The following is an 18,711-nucleotide window of genomic DNA, read 5'->3' as shown; positions in this document are numbered from 1 at the left end:
GTTTGCTGCAGCATATCAGCACTCTGGTGGTGACTGCTGTACTTTCTGATGAATGCAAGACTGTCTGTGAGTGCCAGACTTCCTCTGAGCACACACACATGAAGCCTATCAAAGATGTAGAAATGGTGATGACTAAGCTTAGGGTGCCAGGAAGGTCTCCAAGTTCTCCAGGCAGCCTAAATGGTGATGCTTCTGGATGTGCACAGAAGCAGGGAGAATAAATGTAATGGGGAAACATGAAAAGTTGGGCAAGGTTTTGTGAAACCTCCTGACACGCTCCATTTGGATGTGGCACTTGGGAAAATGGTTTAGTGGTAAACATGGTGGTACTGGGTTAATGGTTGGACTTGATGATTTTGGAGGTCTTTTCCAACCTTAGTGATTCTATTGTTCCAGTTACCACTTCAGTTATGACTACGGAAAAGGCAGCACAGCAAGAAGGAAGCACAAGGAGATACAGTGGCCTGTCATAAAGGGGTAAATGCAGGGGGTCTTCTTCAAATCTCAAGGGATGATGGCAGAGAAGCTCAGTTTTGTTTTCTTGGTGATGCCCTGCCCAGCCTGAGGTAATAATGGTTGTATTCACAGAAAAATGGTGGTCATGCCTCGGTGCCCTTGTACCCTACACTGCTGTGAAGGGGTTCTATCCACAATATGGTCTGCATTATTTCTGGTACTATTGCAGCTCTCTTACACTCCCACCTTTGCCACAGAGGGCACAGGAACACTGGCCAGTCCATCTTTAAGTGAGAGGCTTGTGTCAGGATGAGATGATGTGATACAGAGAAGAGTGAAGGAGATGCTATAATGCCATTTCCATCACCACTTTCAAACTGTCCTTCTCTACTTTTCCTCTTTTGTGAAAACCATCATGCTCCCAATCACTTCAGCTTTACTGGAATGTCCAGTCTGGCTGGCTCATTCACCAGCCTTCCTGTACACTCCTTCCAGTATCCTTCCCCATCAGCTGAAAGGATGACAAGGTTGTGTTGTCCTCCCGAAATGCCCCTGCCTCAAGGCTTTGAGGTCTGTACCAGGAATCTCTTGGGTGCTTCCAGCTGCTGTCCTGCCTGCCATCAGATGTCCTTGATGCCAAACAGTTTGCACCATCTGAGTCGATGTCCATGGGTTTGAAACAGGAATGTTCTCTTCCAGATCCTTTGGAAAGTGTCCAGTGGGAGATGAGCCTGCTCACACCTCATGCCATGCTGGTGGCTGTGAGGTAGAAGAGTGGACTTTGGAGGAGTCATGGGATGAAATATCTGCTTTCTTTTACCTTCACTTCTTTGGTTTTGTTAGTTTTGTACCAGCACAAGGAATTTTGCTGTATTAGGGCAGTTTTCCTTGGGTGGTGGCAACAGCCTTACATTTGTCAACTGTAAAACTCTCTGAGATCAAGGTCTGGGCTCTTAGAGGAGTAGCCAGTTCCTGGCAGGGAGGGACAAACTGTCCTAGTCCTGAAGTATTTTTCATCATGTTTCCCAGATCTATCACCATAAGAGAGGGACAATTCCCTTCTGTCAGTGGAGCTGCTGGTTTTACAGCTGCTGAGGAGTGAGGGCTCTGAATCTGCCAATAACTCATCAAGAGTTTGCATCAGGAAAACCTAAATAATCAGAAATATAAATAACAACAACAACAAAACAATAACTAAAAAACATCAAGGCATAGGGAAACTTTATTTTCCCACACTGGGCTCCTTTTCTTCCTGTTTTCCAGCATCATCTTTCTACGTTTCAGAAATATCTAATTCGGGAGGAGGGGACAGAGTGGAAGAAATCAGTTCCACTCAGTAAAGCCTCGGAACAGTGCAGTTTTTCTGTCTCACTGTCTCAAAAGCAAAGCTCATAAGTTTTCTTCTGCCCTAAGCTCATTCCTCTGTGAGTGTTTGTGGTCACAGCTTCTATTTCTACACTGGCAAGTTCAGACTTTTTTTGTTTTGTTTTTTCCTCTTGCGAAAACACACCCCCACCGGCACCTAAAAGCTCTTTAGCCCTAAACTCTGATCTGTGGCATCTCCTCGAGACCCTTCCCTTCATTTGGGGACCACCAAGGATGGACTCGCGGCACTTCTGGAAGCTGTGCCAGAAAAGAGCGGAGAAAGAAAACGCGGCAGTCGCAGGAAAAGAAGCAAAGCAGCATCGTTGAGAAGGTCGAGCAGCAGCAGCAGCGGCAGGAGGAGGCTGGGCCAGCGGTGAAGACGCCAGAGTGGGGCAGGGAGGAGCCAGGGCCAGCGCCGGGGTTCGGCCGCTTGGCCGCAGTCAGAGCGCCGGGCGTGCGGATGCGGGAGAGAAATAAATGAGGAGTCATAAGGAAGACGCAATTCCAGCCAGAGGGAAGGAACAGGCCTCTCCGAAGGGAGCTGACGCTGGGGATTGCTGGAGCGGGGAGCGGTGGGAGCCTCGCAGCTCTGGCTTCCCCCAGCGCTAAGTTCTGGGCACAGCTGTTTGCCGGAGCCCCTCCTGCTGCTGCACAGCGGCTTGTTCTGCAGCCATGGAATGGAATGGCACAGCTCTCGCCTGCAACAGTAAGTCTGTAATAATATTCTTGCGTTTCAGCCCTCTTATTATGCCCAAGAGCTTTATTTTGCCTCCTCTCTTCTGTCCCTTCCTTCGCCTCCCCATTCTCTCATTTGGAAGTAATGCAGCGTTTACTTGCTGTTACAGAGAGAGGTGACAGATTTTTCTCTGCTAATAAGGGTTAGTTCTGTTGGTAAGAAGGGTGTCTTGGCTGGGTAAGTGTCTGCAAGTTCAGAAAAGTGGATCCAAATCTCCTCCCCTTTGTGGTGAAACAGAGCTGGATGGGTGCTCTGCTCAGTAAACTCTGTGGGCTCTGGTGAAGAGAACAGAGGCTGGATAAACACCTCGGCTCAGGGACTGCCCCAAGACTCTGTAAATATTAAGTACCAAATAAGTAATGTTTCTAAAAAAAGAACTAATCCTCTCTGGCCTTCCAGCAAGTGGGATTTAAGATTCAATCATGCCAAGTCTGGGAAGCTTGTCTGATGGACAGGGTAATGAAATACCACCCCTTATTCCCTCATCTGACTTTATGTATTGCTTTGTTACTCCTTCATTGTGTTTTACTTACTCTAATGAGCAGAAACAACTTAGGCTGTGATAGCTACAGATTGAAATGGGATACTGTGATCCTACAGAAATGGGAAAAGCCTACAGTACTTATTTCATGAGATAGATGCTTTCTTACTACAGATGAGCTATAAACAAAAATAAACTAACAGTGCAATAAGTGATTGCATATAAACATAATCAATTTAGCATTACCAGAACTGTGAGAAGATTCCCCCAAGCTCAAGAAATCTTCCTTCTGATTCTCCTAGATGCTAGAAATTCAACAGGAAGGTGAACCAGAGGTTAATGTTATACTTTTTGTAGGTATCTCATTCATTATACAACCACTGGGGAAAGAAAGCAAAGAAACACATCTGGAACTATTAAAACATTTCCCATTCTGGCCTGGGAGTTATTTTTCAGAGAATATTATTTAGTCTTCTGGGGCTAGGGACCAAGAGGAATTCAGTGGCTTTTTATCTCTTTTCTTGTCTCAAGCAGAAAAATACACAAATATTGACAGAGCCAAGAATTTATGAAGGTATTTACAAGAATTCCTTGACACATAACACACATGCAAGTGCTAAAGTCACTCCAAGTGCCAGACTACTTAGACAAGAGGAGTTGCTCACATGTGGACCTGTTAGCAGAATAAGACTTGTGCTATGTAGTTTGTTAGAATTTCTGATATTGTGAGTTGTAGATATCTTTTGTCCCTGGCTGTATGTTGAAACTCAGACTCTTTTTTTCAGTTTCTCTCTCCCAGCATAGATGTAACAGCTGTATTTACCATGTCAGAATTAATGTGGGATATTAATAGTCTTTCTCTTGCCTCGTGAAGTTGGTTTGTTTCTGAACTGGGAGCCCTTGTGCTTGTACAGATTATAGAAGAGCTAATTTTTACTATGCCTTATTCTTATACACTGACTATTTCACACAAGACACTGTGTACATTGTGTGGGAAATGCCACAGTTCCATTAGGGGAATGCCCTCAGCCACAGCCCAGGGTGAGTATCAGCAGGGAAGGGTTAGGAAAATCCTAGAAAACAGGCCATTTCCTTGTTTCTTCTATCAGCAAGCCCTCAGGATTAATATCTATATTGAAATTTCCAAATTAATCATCTCCACCTGCCCTTCCGAGCTGGGAGCACTGAGGTGGCTCCTTCTGGGCTTCAACTCCATGGGTGGAGATAATGTGACTTGGGATCAGCTGGGATCTGCTCTGGAGCAGCTGGTGACTTTGATCTCCTTTCCTACCAACAAAATGCTCCCAGCACACCCCTTTGATTCAGGTTGTGCCTGATGTGCTGTGTGTGAGTTTTATGAGCCATAGCGCAGGAAGATTCGGGATACTGGCACTTCTCAGTACATTAACCAGGCAACTTGTCTCTTTTTCAGACAAGTAAAATTCATTTTGTCTTTTTTATTTTGACACAAAATCTGCTAGATTCCCCACCTGAGCAAAGCCTTTTAGTAAAACAAAAGTCCACAGTTGGTCCTGAGGTTGTTGCTGGCCCACCAAGCCCTGACACCAAGGCCTAAAAGCATCTGAGCCAGGGCAAGAAGATGCTTGGGGAAAAATAGATTTTAATGAGGAAGTGAAAGAGGAGGGAGAAGGAAAAGCACTCACTTGGAAAACTGCTGCAGATGGCAGAGATGAAAGGATAGAACCAGCTACAGGGAAAAGCAAGAGGGAGAGGTGTGTAGGGAAGAGATGGTTTGTGCAAGATCCAGAAACTCAGATGCCTGAATAGGCAGTTCTGTGAGCCAAAGCTGTCCAGGATTTGTGAGCAAAGTGTAGTTCCCTTTGGAGGGAGATCAAAATATTTGAACAGGTATTTTTGAAGGAAAGCCTCAGATAAGTATTTGGTGATTTGATCACCCAGAGTGGGATTCAGCTGGCTAAATGTAGGTGTGTGCAAGAAATTTTAGGCTTATAGGAATCCAGACAGGTGGATGGTACCCTGTTTTCTCCTGGCACCTTGTTCAGTGTCCTGTAGGTATCTAAATACTGTGAGATTGAACCCCCCCCATCCTGTGTCTCTGAGGTCCTACCCATGGGTGGAGGGTCTTGGTCGTTACTCAGCCAAGCTCACCAGAACAGAAGGCTGCAGACCTTGGTCAAACACAGAGGTTTCTCTTTTTCTTTGTGCAGGTAGAGAAGATTTTGCCAGAGTTTCTTCTAACCTGAGATACTTCCAGGCCTTAAATGGGGCAGTCTAGACACTGTGTGTGGGGAAATTCTCACAGCTCGGGTTGCCCCTCACGTGGTAGCTTTTATAGCCCTGTATTGAGGTACCACACAACAAATCTCAGGAGCTGTTTTTTGCTAGAGTTACAGAAATTCCAGACAGATCACTGGGGTAAAAACAAAACCAGGATTTTTTCCCCTCGTTTTGCATAATTCAGTTGTGCAATTTAATTATTGCACAAATTTTGTCCTGCTACAGAATGTTGAGAATGACTTGCATGTTGCCTATGGAAGAAATTTCACCTCCTGAAGAAAATACTGTGAAAAGCTGTTAAATGACATTAAAAAATGAAGCTTGGACCCACCTATAACTGACTTTGGGTTTATGAAGAGATCTTCATTAGCATGTGCCCAGAAACATCACTTGGGAGTTAGGCAACTAAGCTGCAGGACTGCTCCTGGCTGTTGGTCCTGGTACTATCCATTAAGCTGATATCCTTCTTTTCAATTACTTTCTTTCCACAACAGCCACTGGAGAAGCTGTAATTTGCTGCAAGCCAATGTTTATTTTAGTGCCTCTCATGCTGCAGCCAAATCTCTGTGTTCACTGTGATGCAGGGACCAGTGGAAGGACTCAACCAAACCTTAGGTCTGGTTTTGGGTTCCTGAGTGCAATGAAATTTAGTTGGGTGTTTTACCTGGATTTCATCAGGACTGCAGGGCAGTAGCTTTTGATGGGTCCCAGCCTGTTCCATGCACCAATCCAAGCTCCCTGTGAGTGACCCAAAAAGGCAGGAAGATACATGAAGATTTTCACAAATAAAGGTCATGATTTGAGCTGTCTGTGAGGTGTCTGAGCAGGCAGCTGGGTTTTGTTTATACAAACCAGGGCCAGGGCTCTGCACTGTTTAACTTCCAGCACATTCCTCAGCATGGCATGATCTGGGTGATGGCCCTGCAGTCCTTCCCAGTGAGCAGTGTGGATACAGCCAGCCTGGTTTGGGGAAAGAAGAGTTGTGTCGACTCAGAACTGGAGAAGGGAGCATTCTCCTCACAGGGATTGTGCAGACAAGGTGAGACAGCCAAAGGATACAGAGAGAAAGTGGCTCTGAGAAATATTTGGCAGGGTGAGAGCGCTGATCTCGGTGCACCAGAAATCTGCCCATCACACAGCTCCTGGCCAGTGTACCAGAGGAGGGAGTCTTCAGGCAGAGATTGGAGGACAACCACAACATGAGACTTGGGAGAACTCCTCCTACATGAAGCTTTAAGGATTCATATGTATGGTTTCTGCCTCAGCTCAGCGGGCCTCTCAAGCACCCTGGGAGGGGAGTAGGCAGAAAAGCCACTGTAAGGAAGAGGAGGTTTGCTGATGGAGAAGCCCATTCTCAGTGTCACCACAAGGTGGAACTTGGTACATACCACATGCACCGGAGATACACCCACTGTCAACAAGCAGCAGCATCTTTGGCCAGGGGTGCACCGATGAGTCTGGTCCCAGCACCCACTTCCCCACAGGGAGCAAGAAGGGAAGTGCTGGTGTAGAGGAGCCACTGGCATATTTCACTGGAGGTGAGAAGCTGTGCCAACAGCAAGGCCTGGTCTTTGGTGATTGTGAAATGTGATTAAGGAGAATAAAGCTGAGAGCAGTGAGTGGTGTTCTGGAGGTAGCAAGGAAGGAGGAAAGAGGGAAGTTTCCACATATGAGATGTGAGAGGGCATGGATGAAGCGAAGAAAGGACTCCAGAAGGAAAGGCAGGGCAGGTGGGACCCTGCAGATGTGGAAGGAAACTTGCTGTTGTGTTTTTCAGCAGGAAGAATGGCATCATGTAAAATAGACCTAATTTTTATTTCTTAGTAAAAAAATACAGAGCAAGGCACAACCTTTGGCCTCTTTAGTGGGGAATTCTCTGCTTAGCATGACATTTGTTGTTTGTTATGTAGCTGCCATAGCCATTACTTGTCATAATAATTTGCATCAAGTGCATGATGTGATGGGGAAGTGGTGAGGTCATCACCAGCACAGGTATTTTCATTCCAGTCCTAAATTATCACAAGTCGGAGCAAATCAGCGGCTGAGTTTTGTCACATTGTTTGTGTTAGTGTGGTGTAGAAAGACTATGATCAGAATTAGGGTTGCACCACTTTTGGTCTTGCCAAAACATGATGGGAGAAGAGGTGATGGGAGAACAGGTTGATCCCCAAAGAGATAAAAAATCAACTTGCTCCTTTATCTGTGAAGGGGTAGTAGTGCTTCCTTAGGTCCTTTGTGTAAGGATTTAATGGAGATTAATTTATTTTGGAAAATCATCTGTGCATTATAGTATTTTCACACTTCCTACCAGACTCTACAGCCACTCTATTTCAAGTGCCTGTTTCCTGGATATTCAAGCACTTTGCTGACTTTGGGACTATGTTCTGACATACTTGTTCACATTGACTTCCATTTGCTCTGTGATGGGATGGTCAGCACAGCCCTGGTCCTGGGCATGGGGACATGAATAACTTCATTCATGTGACCAGTGCCATTTATTTTGGTGGGATTGGTCATACAGGTAAAATTGCATGACCCACTCAGGTGTTACCTGCAGTGAATAAGGCTTGGAGAATTTTTCCCTTAGTCATTTGCAGGAATCACTTCCTCCAGCACCAGAGTGTGACGGCAGCATCGTGTAACATGTAGGCAATGCCACTAACCCAGTGTCACCCTTCAGGCTTCTGCTGTGAGATGTGGCATTGTCTTTAAATGACCTCAAGACCACAGTACATCCAGCCCTGTTGTTTCCCAAAGCAGGGAGTTTCTGGCCCAACGATCCCATCTTCCTTTTAAAAAATAATTGATTTGAAGTGCCTTACATCTCTGAAGCCCTCACAACAGCAGAATTTGCACATTGTTGTTCTGGAGAGGTATCTAAACTCATTGAATGCTGACCCTGTGCTTTGTGTATGAGCAAACTTCAAGGACGAGTACAGTAAAACATTCTCTGAGGGCCCTGAAAGCTTTGAGCAGCACTGTCACTGGCAGTGCTATTAGGAATTAATGAGACAACGAAGCACAGGGGCTTTGTGTGCTCCCAGATCAATCCCTGTGGGACTCTGCTGATGGACAGAACAGTTGGTGTGGAGAAGCAAATTGTATTGCTAAGGCAATTACAGGAGGCTCTTCCCTACTCCTTTAATTAGATCAGTCCTGTCCAGTACAATGTGAAATATGGAAGTGCTCAGAGACTGATAGATAATAAATATCACATAGCCATTGCATCATGGTGCCCCCCTCCTCTCCAGGGCAAAACCAAAGCTCCCAGGGAGTGCTGTGAAGATTAATGCTCTGACATCCAGCCCCTGCATGTGCAGGGGGCCCAGGAAGGCTGGAAGGGTTTCCTCAGACACCCACTGACTGCCTGGCTAACAACTTCAGCAGTGTCCCCTCCAGAAACGGCTTTTATTCTCCCTCGCTGTCTGTGGCTTGCAGTTGCTGTGTGTAAATAAAGCATTATTAGATGTGCTGCTGTTCCAGGCCATGCAATGCCCTGCCTTGTCCCCAGAGAGTTTCTTACATGCAGCACATGGCAGCGATTAATTACTCTGACCCTGTCCTTGTGCTGGTCAAATAACCCAGTCCTCTGTGCTTCTCTGTGGGGGTTGGTAAGGCTTCCTTCAGACTGCAGAGAAAGGAGGTGAAGGTGACTGGATCAACAGACACCAAAAACAGAGATGTTTCTAAAACCTGTATTTAGTATGATGAGGGGCTGGTGATGGAGAGCCTTCAGTTAGGTCTGTGGCAGGACCAGTGACCTGTGATTTGATGTCAGGTTTCCTGGGCATATGCTGGTTCTGCAGTAAGGGTCATTCACCCCAGTCTGACCCATTTCCCTGCAGTACCTCAACCTCAGTTTGCCTGACAGGGCAGCACCTGACAAAGGCAATGACAAAAAAACCCAGTCTGTGACAAAGTGTGTAAATACGTCGAACTGCTGTATTTTGCTGCAGAAAATGTCATGGCTAGGGAAGAGATGGATTTTAGTCCCAGCCAAAGCAAGGACAATGGGGAATAGTCATGAGTTTATATTGGTCATAGAGAACAAATTCTTCACTGAGAACATCTAAGCTCTTGGATCTAAATTGGCTGTGGAGTTTGTCCTTAGAGATATCCAAACTCACCTGAACAAGGCTGTGAGCAACCAAATTTACCTTTGAAGGTGACCCCACTTTGAATGGGTGGCTGACTCTAGAGAGCTCCAGAAGTCCATTCCAACTTGATTTATTCTGGTTCTGTGTAATCAGTGACTTGTTAAACGCCTGAGGGGGCTTATTCCTGTACCAGAGTGCAGGGTAAATCTGAATTACAAGAATAAACCCAAAGCTATGCAGAAATGCAGGGTAAGTGACTCACCCAAGTCACACAGGAAATCGGTGGCAGGGACGACACTCTCCGCACTCTTAGGAAAATACTCTTCTGTAGGTGGAAAAAAGAAGACCATTAAAACACAGTTTCCGAACAGTTTTTTGGCTACATCTGCCCTGGCTAAGAGGTGTTTTCAGCTTCGTCTTCAGTGCCTATCAGTGGGAGCAGCACGGAGCAGCTCTGCCCAGAAGAGAAAGGGTGGAGCCAAACTCTCCCTCATCCAGGCGTTCATGGGCAGGATAAGCTGACAAGCCCAAGGCACTGATTAGGAGCCACAAACAGTATCTGGGACTTCTCCAGCCTCTGGAAATGATGTGTAAAAACCCACTGGCGTACGACTGTTGGAAAACTTGTTCCCTCTACCTGGGCAGCTGCCGGCAGGCTTCTCGGTTTAACTTTGTATCCAGCGTGTGCTGGTGAGCAAAGCGGGAGGAGAGACTTCCCACAGTCCCACCCCCAGCTGGACTCTGCCCTCCCCTGCCTTCCTCTGCTCTCGCTGTCCCGCTGCCTGCGCTCCCTCCTTGGAGCCCCGTTTGACGCCGCGCCCGCCGGAGGCTCCTGGATGAGCAGGGATCTCTGCAGGGGTGGCGTGGCCCCCCATCCTTCCCGACACCCGACGCCTCTCCCTGAGCCCCACGCTGGACCATGCAGTGCATCCGAAGGCAGCCCAAGCGCAGCGCATCCCAGGAAAACATGCTACTGGAGCAGAGCCGTAGAGTGGCCGCGTTGAATGGCATCAGGCTGGGTAAGGGACAGGTTGGCCAGACTCTCAGCACTGGGCTGGCAGCTGCTGCGTTTCTGCCTCTTCTCCCTGTGCAGAGGCAGTGCTCCACCCTAAGGACAACCTCAGGGTTATTTTTAAGTTCCCGAGGTTTCTTTTCCTTTCATTTGCCTGTAACCACACGCCAGATGTGTAAAGCGCTTCGTTGGAGGCATCAAAGAATGTGGCAACCCTTTGGCAAAGGGTCTGCTCCCAAATCTGTAGCCGGGCTTTCTGAGCTGCCACTGATTGTTTGGGGAAGGCAGTGCCCTTTTCCTGCCTGATTTTAGTACTGTTCAGGGGTGTGTTGCCTGCTGCTGTCAGAGCCCAGGGAACTACTCAGCAGTTGCATTCACCAGATGAAAGAGGAAACGCGGGGAGTTTCATAACTTCTGTGCCTGGCTATGAACTCATTGCCCGTTCCTTCTGTCTGGAGACACAGCCCAAGTGGATGCGAGTCCCTTGATTTCCAAGGATACAGAGGGCAGGCAGAAATGGAAAATAGCCATTTACCCACCTGAGTTCTTTGATTTTATCAGAAAGGCTTTCTGCCCTTTTAAACCAGCAAACCTGAGTTGTGCCTGGTCTGCAAGCAGGTGGGAGGAGGTTTGTTTTATAGCAGCTGTAATTAAGTTCTGTCAGATCAACAGATTTACTAGTGAACAGTGCAACGATCTAGATTATCACTGTCCTCACTATCTCCTTAGTGAACTCAAAGCCTGGCTCCTGCTGTGACAGCTATTGTTTTATTGTGCTTCCTGCTTGCTGTAAGCCTGGGCTAGGTAAGCCAGAGGTTAACATTTTTGATGTCCCACTGTCTAAAGGTTCCCAGTGCAGTGTATTAACATCGTGGTTATTGCAGTGCTGTCTGTGCTTGAGGTGCTTCTGCCTTGGCCAAGCATGATTTTCACACTGAACATCTCTTCATGCCAAATATATTCTGTTTAGAAAAGCATGTGATTGATGTTTTGTGAGAAGGAGAGTCTTGACCCTTGAAAGGCATTCTGGAATTTTGCATGCCAAATGTGTATTTGGTATTTTAAGGAGGATGCTAAATAAGACAAGTCGTGCCACATGGGTCGGGCAGGATTTGGACATACATTTCAACGTGGTGATTGTGCTTCTCATGCCTGATGTTGTTATATAGTTGGAAATCAATATCCTTGTCCTACTGCACAGGTTTTTTTTTAATGTCTAAATGATTTGTGTTTGTGATGACTTTGGTTTCTTTCATACAAGTTTACACTGCTGTGAGATGGAGATCTGGACCACAAACCTGCTCGGCTTCGGGCTTTGAACAACCTGGTTTAGTGGAAGGTGTTTCTGTCTGTGCCAGGGGGCTTGGAACTAGGTGACCTACAAGATCCCTTCCAGTGCAAACCATTCCATGATTCTCCATGGAACTGTTAAGCAAAAATCCTGAGGAGCTGGTTTAGGCATAAAACCTGAAAGGAGGTTTCTACTGGGAAAGGGTAGGGTTTTTTCTGGAAAGCAGTTCAAATGACCAGCTGAGAGTAATGTCCCACTGACACATCAGGGGTGAGTTTGTGGTTCCTGTATCAGCAGGTCAGAGCGTCCTAAGCTCCATCTCTGGCCTAAGAAAATGCTGTTGTAGGTAGAAATAGAGAAGCTAAGTGACTCACCAAGGACATTTAGAGTCTGTGGCAGTGCTTGGTTGGGCATAGGAGGCAGGGCTTGAAACACTGGCCCTTTTCCCTGGCCAGTGTAGATTTTCTGTGTGAGCTTGAACTGCTGCTACACAGACCCAGAGCTGTGCCCACTGGCCAAGGGCATGTCCCTCCTTCCTCTGGGTGGTTCAGTCAGGACTTGGGGTCACCACTGACAGAGGTCAGCTGTGGGTGACTGCTCTCTCTCTGAAAGGACCCCACATCAAAAGGATGCTGAAGCTCTTAGACATTCATGATTAGCCCTCTTGCCCTTTCCTGGCCAAACCTGCTGTCTTCTAGAGGGAAGCTTGTCTCCATCCCCTCCCTGCCATCTCCCACTGCCCCTGACTCATTCTCCATGCCAGCTTTTATCATTGCCATGCCTTCACCATGCACTGTCCCTCTTCATCCTTCCCTCCTTCTCCTGAGAAGTGCAGTGGCCTCGTTTGATGATCATTTAACCTTTCCTGGTTCTCAGGCACAGTGACCCCGGATGAGTGGTAGGGCTGCTCCCACCCTTTAGTTTTGGATCCTTGGAAGGGAGTTCTGACCCACACTAATATACTGACTGGGTTGTGCTGGTGGGCAGGATGAAGGGCCCTGACCTCCAGCTTGTGATTGAACTGTGTGGTCTAAGCCTGGAAGAGAGGAATCTGCCCTTGGTCATCACCTGTGCCCATCCAGATTTGTCTGTGTAACATTAGTGCAGCTCTTTGGGATGTCCTGGAAGCAGGACACATTCCACATGCCACACACAGTGTCTGAGGAGCAAAACATGCCCCAGTTAAAGGGATTTCTCATTACACACTTACAGAAATAGGCATCCAGAGGAATGGATGGTTTTCCTGCTTTCCTCCTCTTGTCACCCTAGGATGACATGTCCTCCTCCTATTCCCATAACAATTCCTTGTGTGGCTGAGATCTGAAGAAAAAGAAGGAATGAGTCTGGAATGAGTCTGGGAGCCAGAATAGAAATGTGGGTTAACAGGGAGAAGGAAGAAGTTAGTTTCCTCTCCAGCAACCTTGAGGAGGGTCACAAGGATGTTAGTGAGGCTGGACTCTGTGTTACCTTCTCTGCACTTGAAAGACCTTTGCCTCAGAGCAGAAGCACAGTCAAGGAGACCAGGGACCCATGAAGCTGTTGTGGTGTCTGTCAGTCCTCCAGATGATCTGGGCTCTTGTCAATCTCTAGAAATGTTGTCCTAGGTCTTGTAGATGGGGTCAACCTTTCCCTCTTCTGTGCTTTGCAGGAGACACCTTTTTTTTCTTCTCTCAGTGATTTTCTTTTGAGGTATCCAGAGGAGGAAGCGCTTAAATTCTTCTCTTGGAAATCTCCAGATCAGATGTGAGCTGAGAGGCCCAGGGGATGCTGTAGCATAGGAAGACAATGAGATGGCTAATTTATTATAGAAGAAAGAGAGAGGCCACAATCACCTCTTCAGGATCTCCAGTTTCCTCTGCAGTGCTTTAAACTCTGGATGCTTTGGCCTGGCTCAGCTCTGGACGTGATCCTTGAAACTGCAAAAACAGTAAAGTGGTGTGAGAGGCTCATAGAGTGAACACTGGACACCCCTAGTACATATTTCTGATCTCAGGCTTTGGCAGCATAAAATGCTTTCTTTCAGTGTATCTCAATTACAAAGTCACAGTGCAGCTTTTTGCTGCTGCCACCATGACCCTCTTCATGTTCTGCAGCACCTGGTACTTCAGTTTTCTATGAATTTTCAGGATTCGAGGAATTTGGCCACTTGGATCTCATCCTGTGTTTTATTTTCAAAGAAGGCCCAAAGTGATGCCTGGCACTTTATTGTCTTGCCCTTTTTTAAAAAAGGAAAATTCAAGGCGACTGTGTCTTCCAGAAAAGAACCAACCCAGTGTCACAGGGGACACTGCAATAGAAATATTACTGTATAAATTAGTTAAGCTGGATTTCTGCTTTGTGAGACCCCACATTATGTTTTTGTAGCATTGGGAAGTTTTGCATGATGTGTCAGGTGGCTGCAAGTGGCCAAGTGGTTACCTGTAATGTGAAGATAGGCTTAGAAGAAATCCCTCTTAATTGAGATGTACATAATCAGCACTGGAGTTAAATGCCGTTTCAGCACCTCTGAACCAGCCTTTCATGCTGTGTCAGAGATGCAAGGTGCCTATTACAGAAAGTCCAAGAAGTGTTTCTCGTGTTTCATGCTCTCACCCTCCTCAGCCCACACGCTCCAGATCTGTAATTAATGGTTGGTTTGAGGGACAGATTCTCCAAGGTGTTTAGGTATGTGGAAGTCATCTACTGCTGAGACATTCAAAACCATGTATAATGCCAAATCCGTGTTTTCAAAGCCTCAGTAGGTGCCTTTTTCCTCTCTAGATGTCTTAAGTGCCTTCCTGAATCTAGGCTAAGTTGTGAAATCTGCAGTTTCCAGAACCAGAAGGTCTGGTTGTTATTACTTGACATTGCAGTGGCCTAGTAGTGTAAGAAAGATAAAGATCCTCTGGGATGGTTGAGCAGTTGAGCATGGTTGCTGTCTTACTGTTACCTTATTGATGTGTTACTGTCTCTCACCAAACTTACCTGTCCTAATCTTCACATCACTGATCTACTAAAAAGGAAGGAAGTTTGTTGCAGAGTAGATTTGAAATCACTTGAAAGTTCCTGACAGCATTCCAACTGCAAATTATGCAACTTTCCTCACTCTACTGTTTTGTTGTTCGTTTTATTGTAGTTTTCACATCCTAATAGTAGACTAGATTTGCTGGGAAGGAGATATTTTATGTTTGTAAATAACATGAGAATTACAATACAAAAGGCTTTGGACTCAATATAAGAAATGTACAAGGCTTCAGCCTCTTTTGTGAGCATGAAGTGTGGCATGGAGGATTTCTGGGTCTCTCTGCTCTGCTGTCCTGCCCTGCAGTTGTCTATCTGTGATTTTTGTCCTGTGGAAGGGAAGACTCCTTGAGCATCATTTCTTGAGCTGTCTCTTACATACCACTTCTGTTTCAACACAGGCCTCAAAGATGACAAGGACCTGAAGTTCCTCCTGAAAGGCAGCCAGCTGCTCAAAGTGAAGTCAAGCTCTTGGAGAAAGGAGAGGTTTTATAAGCTCCAAGAGGACTGCAAAACCATATGGCAGGAGTCAAAGAAGGTGCTGAGATCTCCAGAGTCACAGATCTGTAAGTAAAGTTTGCTTCGTCATAGGCGTGGGGCACCTTCTCAGAGGTGCTTGGGGTGAACCAGGATTATTATGTGTGGCATGGAGGTAGGGCTTGGAGCAGTGAGATCAGATCCCTCATAGCTCCTGTAACACAAACTCCGGGATGCTGCCAGCTCCAGAATCAGCCGCGAGGAATCCGCCACGTCAGGAATGGCCACATTTCCTGAGCTCATGAGCTACTGCTTGAAATGGTTGTGGGGTGGGCTGTGCTCATCTCAGCAGCCCTGCCTGGCTTGTTTCCTCCCCACACTGCTCAGGTTGCTCAGGTGCCCATGCTCAGAGTGAGACATGGTGTGAGCATCTGTGGTGTGGTGTGTGCACTCAGGCTGTTGGTCTGGGCTCTTCCAGGACGCTTCTTTCCTGCCCTCAGCCCCTGGGAAAACTGACATTTAAGCCTCACAAGGGAACTGCAGATAAGTGGCAATCCAAGCGCTGGCAGGAGATGTCTCTGGGAGGGAAAGCCTATTCTCATCCTTATCTTGGAAATCCAGAATCTGCCCTATTGTGAAAAGTCCAGATATGACAATCACCATTATATGGCAAAGGAAAAACCATTCTGTGTCAGCATCACCCAGCTTGGCGCTGTAACTGGGACTAGTAACCCAATTGTGCAGTCAAAATGGGATCAGTCAGGGTGTGTGTCTGCATCTGGGGTTTTTCTCATTTAGTATTTTTCTGACATATTTCTCCTTATTTTCTGACATTTTTCTCTCTTGTTTCACTAATCATTGCAGTCTTGTAAATCCGGGAGGTAAATTAGTAACATGGACTGTATTTTATGGTATGTTGAAATGTGCTATTTACACAATTTTTTTTGTAATGGTCACAATTAACTAAATGAAGGGTGGGTCTTCCAAATTACCCCCCCTCCCACAAGCAATGATAAGATTTGCAGTGGGAGGAGTGAAGTAGCAGGGTAAAATATGTTTGGTTTGTAACCCTGATGGTCATACTCTTCTCACATGACCTTGAGCACATCATTTACTCTCTTTGTGCATCATTCCCCACACATTTTCTTTTTCCTTTTCTAGCTAACTGGAAAAGGCTTTAAATGACAGAATCCTAGAATGGTTTGGGTTGGAAGGAACCTTAAAGATCGTCTCATTTCACCTCTCTGCCAGGGGCAGGGACACCTTCCACTAGACCAGGTTGCTTCAAGCCCAGTCCAACCTGTCCTTGGACATTTCCAGGGATGAGATGTCCACAGCTTTCCTGGGTAACCTGTTCCAACGTTTGGCCACCCTCTCAGTAAAGAATTTCTTCCTGACATGTAATCTAAATCTCTCCTTTTTTAGTTTAAAAGTATTCCCCCTTGTCCTATCACTCTCTGCCCATATAAAAAGTCTCTCTCCCTCTTTCCTTTATTGGATTTGGATGCCCAGCATGGTGGGATCCTGAATCAGCTCATTAGGTCCCAGTGCAATAATCCATTTAACAACTACAAACACAGAGGCCTCAGTGAATGTTTGTCCTCTGGGAACACCTGCTCTGCTGAGCTCTGCCCCATGTAAAACCAAAGTCCTTTCCCAGATAATATCTTGCTATAAAACAAATAAGGACATGATTTGAAAAGAATGACTTTCAGAGCTTCCTTCCCTGTGCTCTGAGCCAGCCCATAATTCTAAATTATGGGGTCAGAGAGCACTTGCAGCAAAAGTCCTAACCCCACCTGGTCCTCAGAAGTAAATGGGAGGGGATCCTTGTGCTGTGGCTCCAGAGACCTTGATGCCTGCTTGGAGAAGCCCTGTTGAACCTGTTGCCTCCATGGCTGGAGCAGTGACCTGGAGAGCAGGCACAACTGTGAGGGTTTTATTTACTGAGCTGCAACGAGAGTGAGATCAAATCCTTTGGAGCTGGGCGTTGGGCACAGGCTGGGAGTGTGTCTGCCTGGGTGTGGATTTACAGCACTTAAGGTACACTTTGGTAACTAAGCACACCAGTGTTGCCACAGTGCTGGAGACAGGAGCAGTGCCACTGTGGGAAGGAGAACCAGGGAGTGTCCTCTGTGCAGTGTGAAGGTGGAGTGATATTACCTGATGGCACACACCTGCATGCTCACAGCACTCCATACATGTACACCTCTCCCAGAGAAATACTCTTTTTTTTTTTTGTCATCAGGATAGCAGGAAGGGAGACAAGGCAGTTGAGACAGAGCTTGTCCCTGCAGCTCTGTAAAACCAAGCTCTGGGCAGGCTGGCTTTGCCACCCTGCTCCCAGCTTGCTGCAGGAGGTACCTGGTGCCAGGCTGGCCTACCACGGGACCACTGAGATTAGTTCAGTTGGTTAAAACCTGGTTACCTGGTTGTAATAATGCCAAGGTCATGGGTTCAATCCCCTGTATGGGTCATTGACTTAAGAGTTGGACTCGATGATCCTTGTGGGTCACTTCCAACTCGGAATAGTCTGTGATTCTGATTCTGTGTGCTGGGACAGGTGTGTCCCACCTGCTTCTGGGGGTGGGGGGGACGTGAGGCTGTGCCTGCAGCTGTGGTGCAAGTTTTTGGCAGGGTTGAAGGGACACCTTGGGGCTACTTTCAGTGGATGCTCTGGATGCACCTGAACCTGGAAGTCAGCAAGAGAAATGAGCACTGACTGGATTGACTCCTGCCAAGTTCCAAGCCATAGCACCGAGGACATCCATTGTCATAGCATCCCAAAATGATTTGAGTTGGAAGGGACCTTAAAGACCATCTAGTTCTAAGCCCCTGCCATGGACAGGGGCATCTTCCACTAGACCACATTGCTCAAAGCCACATCCAACCTGGCCTTGAACAGTTTCAGGAATGGGACAGCCAGAGTTTCTCTGGGCAGCCTGGGCCAGGACCTCACCAACTCTCACAGAAAAAAAAATTATTTCTTATGGTTAGTCTAAACCTGCTCTCTCTGAGTTTAAAGCCATTCTCCTTTGTTCTGTTACTACTTGTCATTATCCGAAGTCTCTCTCCAGCTCTCTTGGAGCCCCTTTAGCACTGGAAGGGGCTCAGGTCTCTGCAAAGCTTCTCTTCTCCAGGCTGAACAATCCTATCTCTCTCAGCCTGTCTCCATAGCAGAGGGGCTTCAGCCCCTGGAACATCTTTGTGGCTTCCTCTGGATTCACCCCAACAGGTTCATGACCTTCTGATGTTGGAGGCCCTGGAGGTGGATGGAGTACTCCATACAGGGTATTATGAGAGCAAAGCAGAGGGGCAGAATCACTTCCCTCAACCTGTTGATCATAATTCTCCTTGCCTTTCTCATTTAGTGGTCCTCCGACACCTTCTGTTCCCAAGTTTGCAGAGTGATCAGTGGGTTTGAGTTTCATTCTTGAGCTTTTAGCTTCACCAGGCTGCTTTGTGCTCAGGTAAAGGGAGGATCACCTCTGGATCGTGTTGTGTTCCCTGGCAGGCTCTGTCACAAAGGCTGCCTTC

General features: G+C 46.8%; 1 protein-coding gene across 3 annotated transcripts in view; it reads left to right on the top strand.

The window, feature by feature from the left end:
* The first annotated feature begins 2,147 nt into the window (after nt 1-2,147).
* Nucleotides 2,148-18,711, top strand: part of PLCD1 (phospholipase C delta 1) — a 53,072-nt gene continuing 36,508 nt past the window's right edge. The window contains exons 1-2 of one of the 3 annotated variants that reach the window (XM_071560745.1): nt 2,148-2,527; nt 15,099-15,263. In XM_071560745.1, coding sequence (XP_071416846.1) covers nt 2,494-2,527; nt 15,099-15,263 — 199 coding nt within the window. In that variant the 5' untranslated portion in view covers nt 2,148-2,493. Of the gene's footprint in view, nt 2,528-10,160; nt 10,414-15,098; nt 15,264-18,711 lie in introns of those variants that run through there. The other 2 variants (XM_071560744.1, XM_071560746.1) reach the window with 2 other exon arrangements.

Source organism: Pithys albifrons, chromosome 7, assembly GCF_047495875.1.
Source record: "Pithys albifrons albifrons isolate INPA30051 chromosome 7, PitAlb_v1, whole genome shotgun sequence".
NCBI lineage: Eukaryota > Metazoa > Chordata > Aves > Passeriformes > Thamnophilidae > Pithys > Pithys albifrons.
Note: the sequence above shows the minus strand (reverse complement) of the source record. Positions and strands in the feature narration are given on the sequence as shown.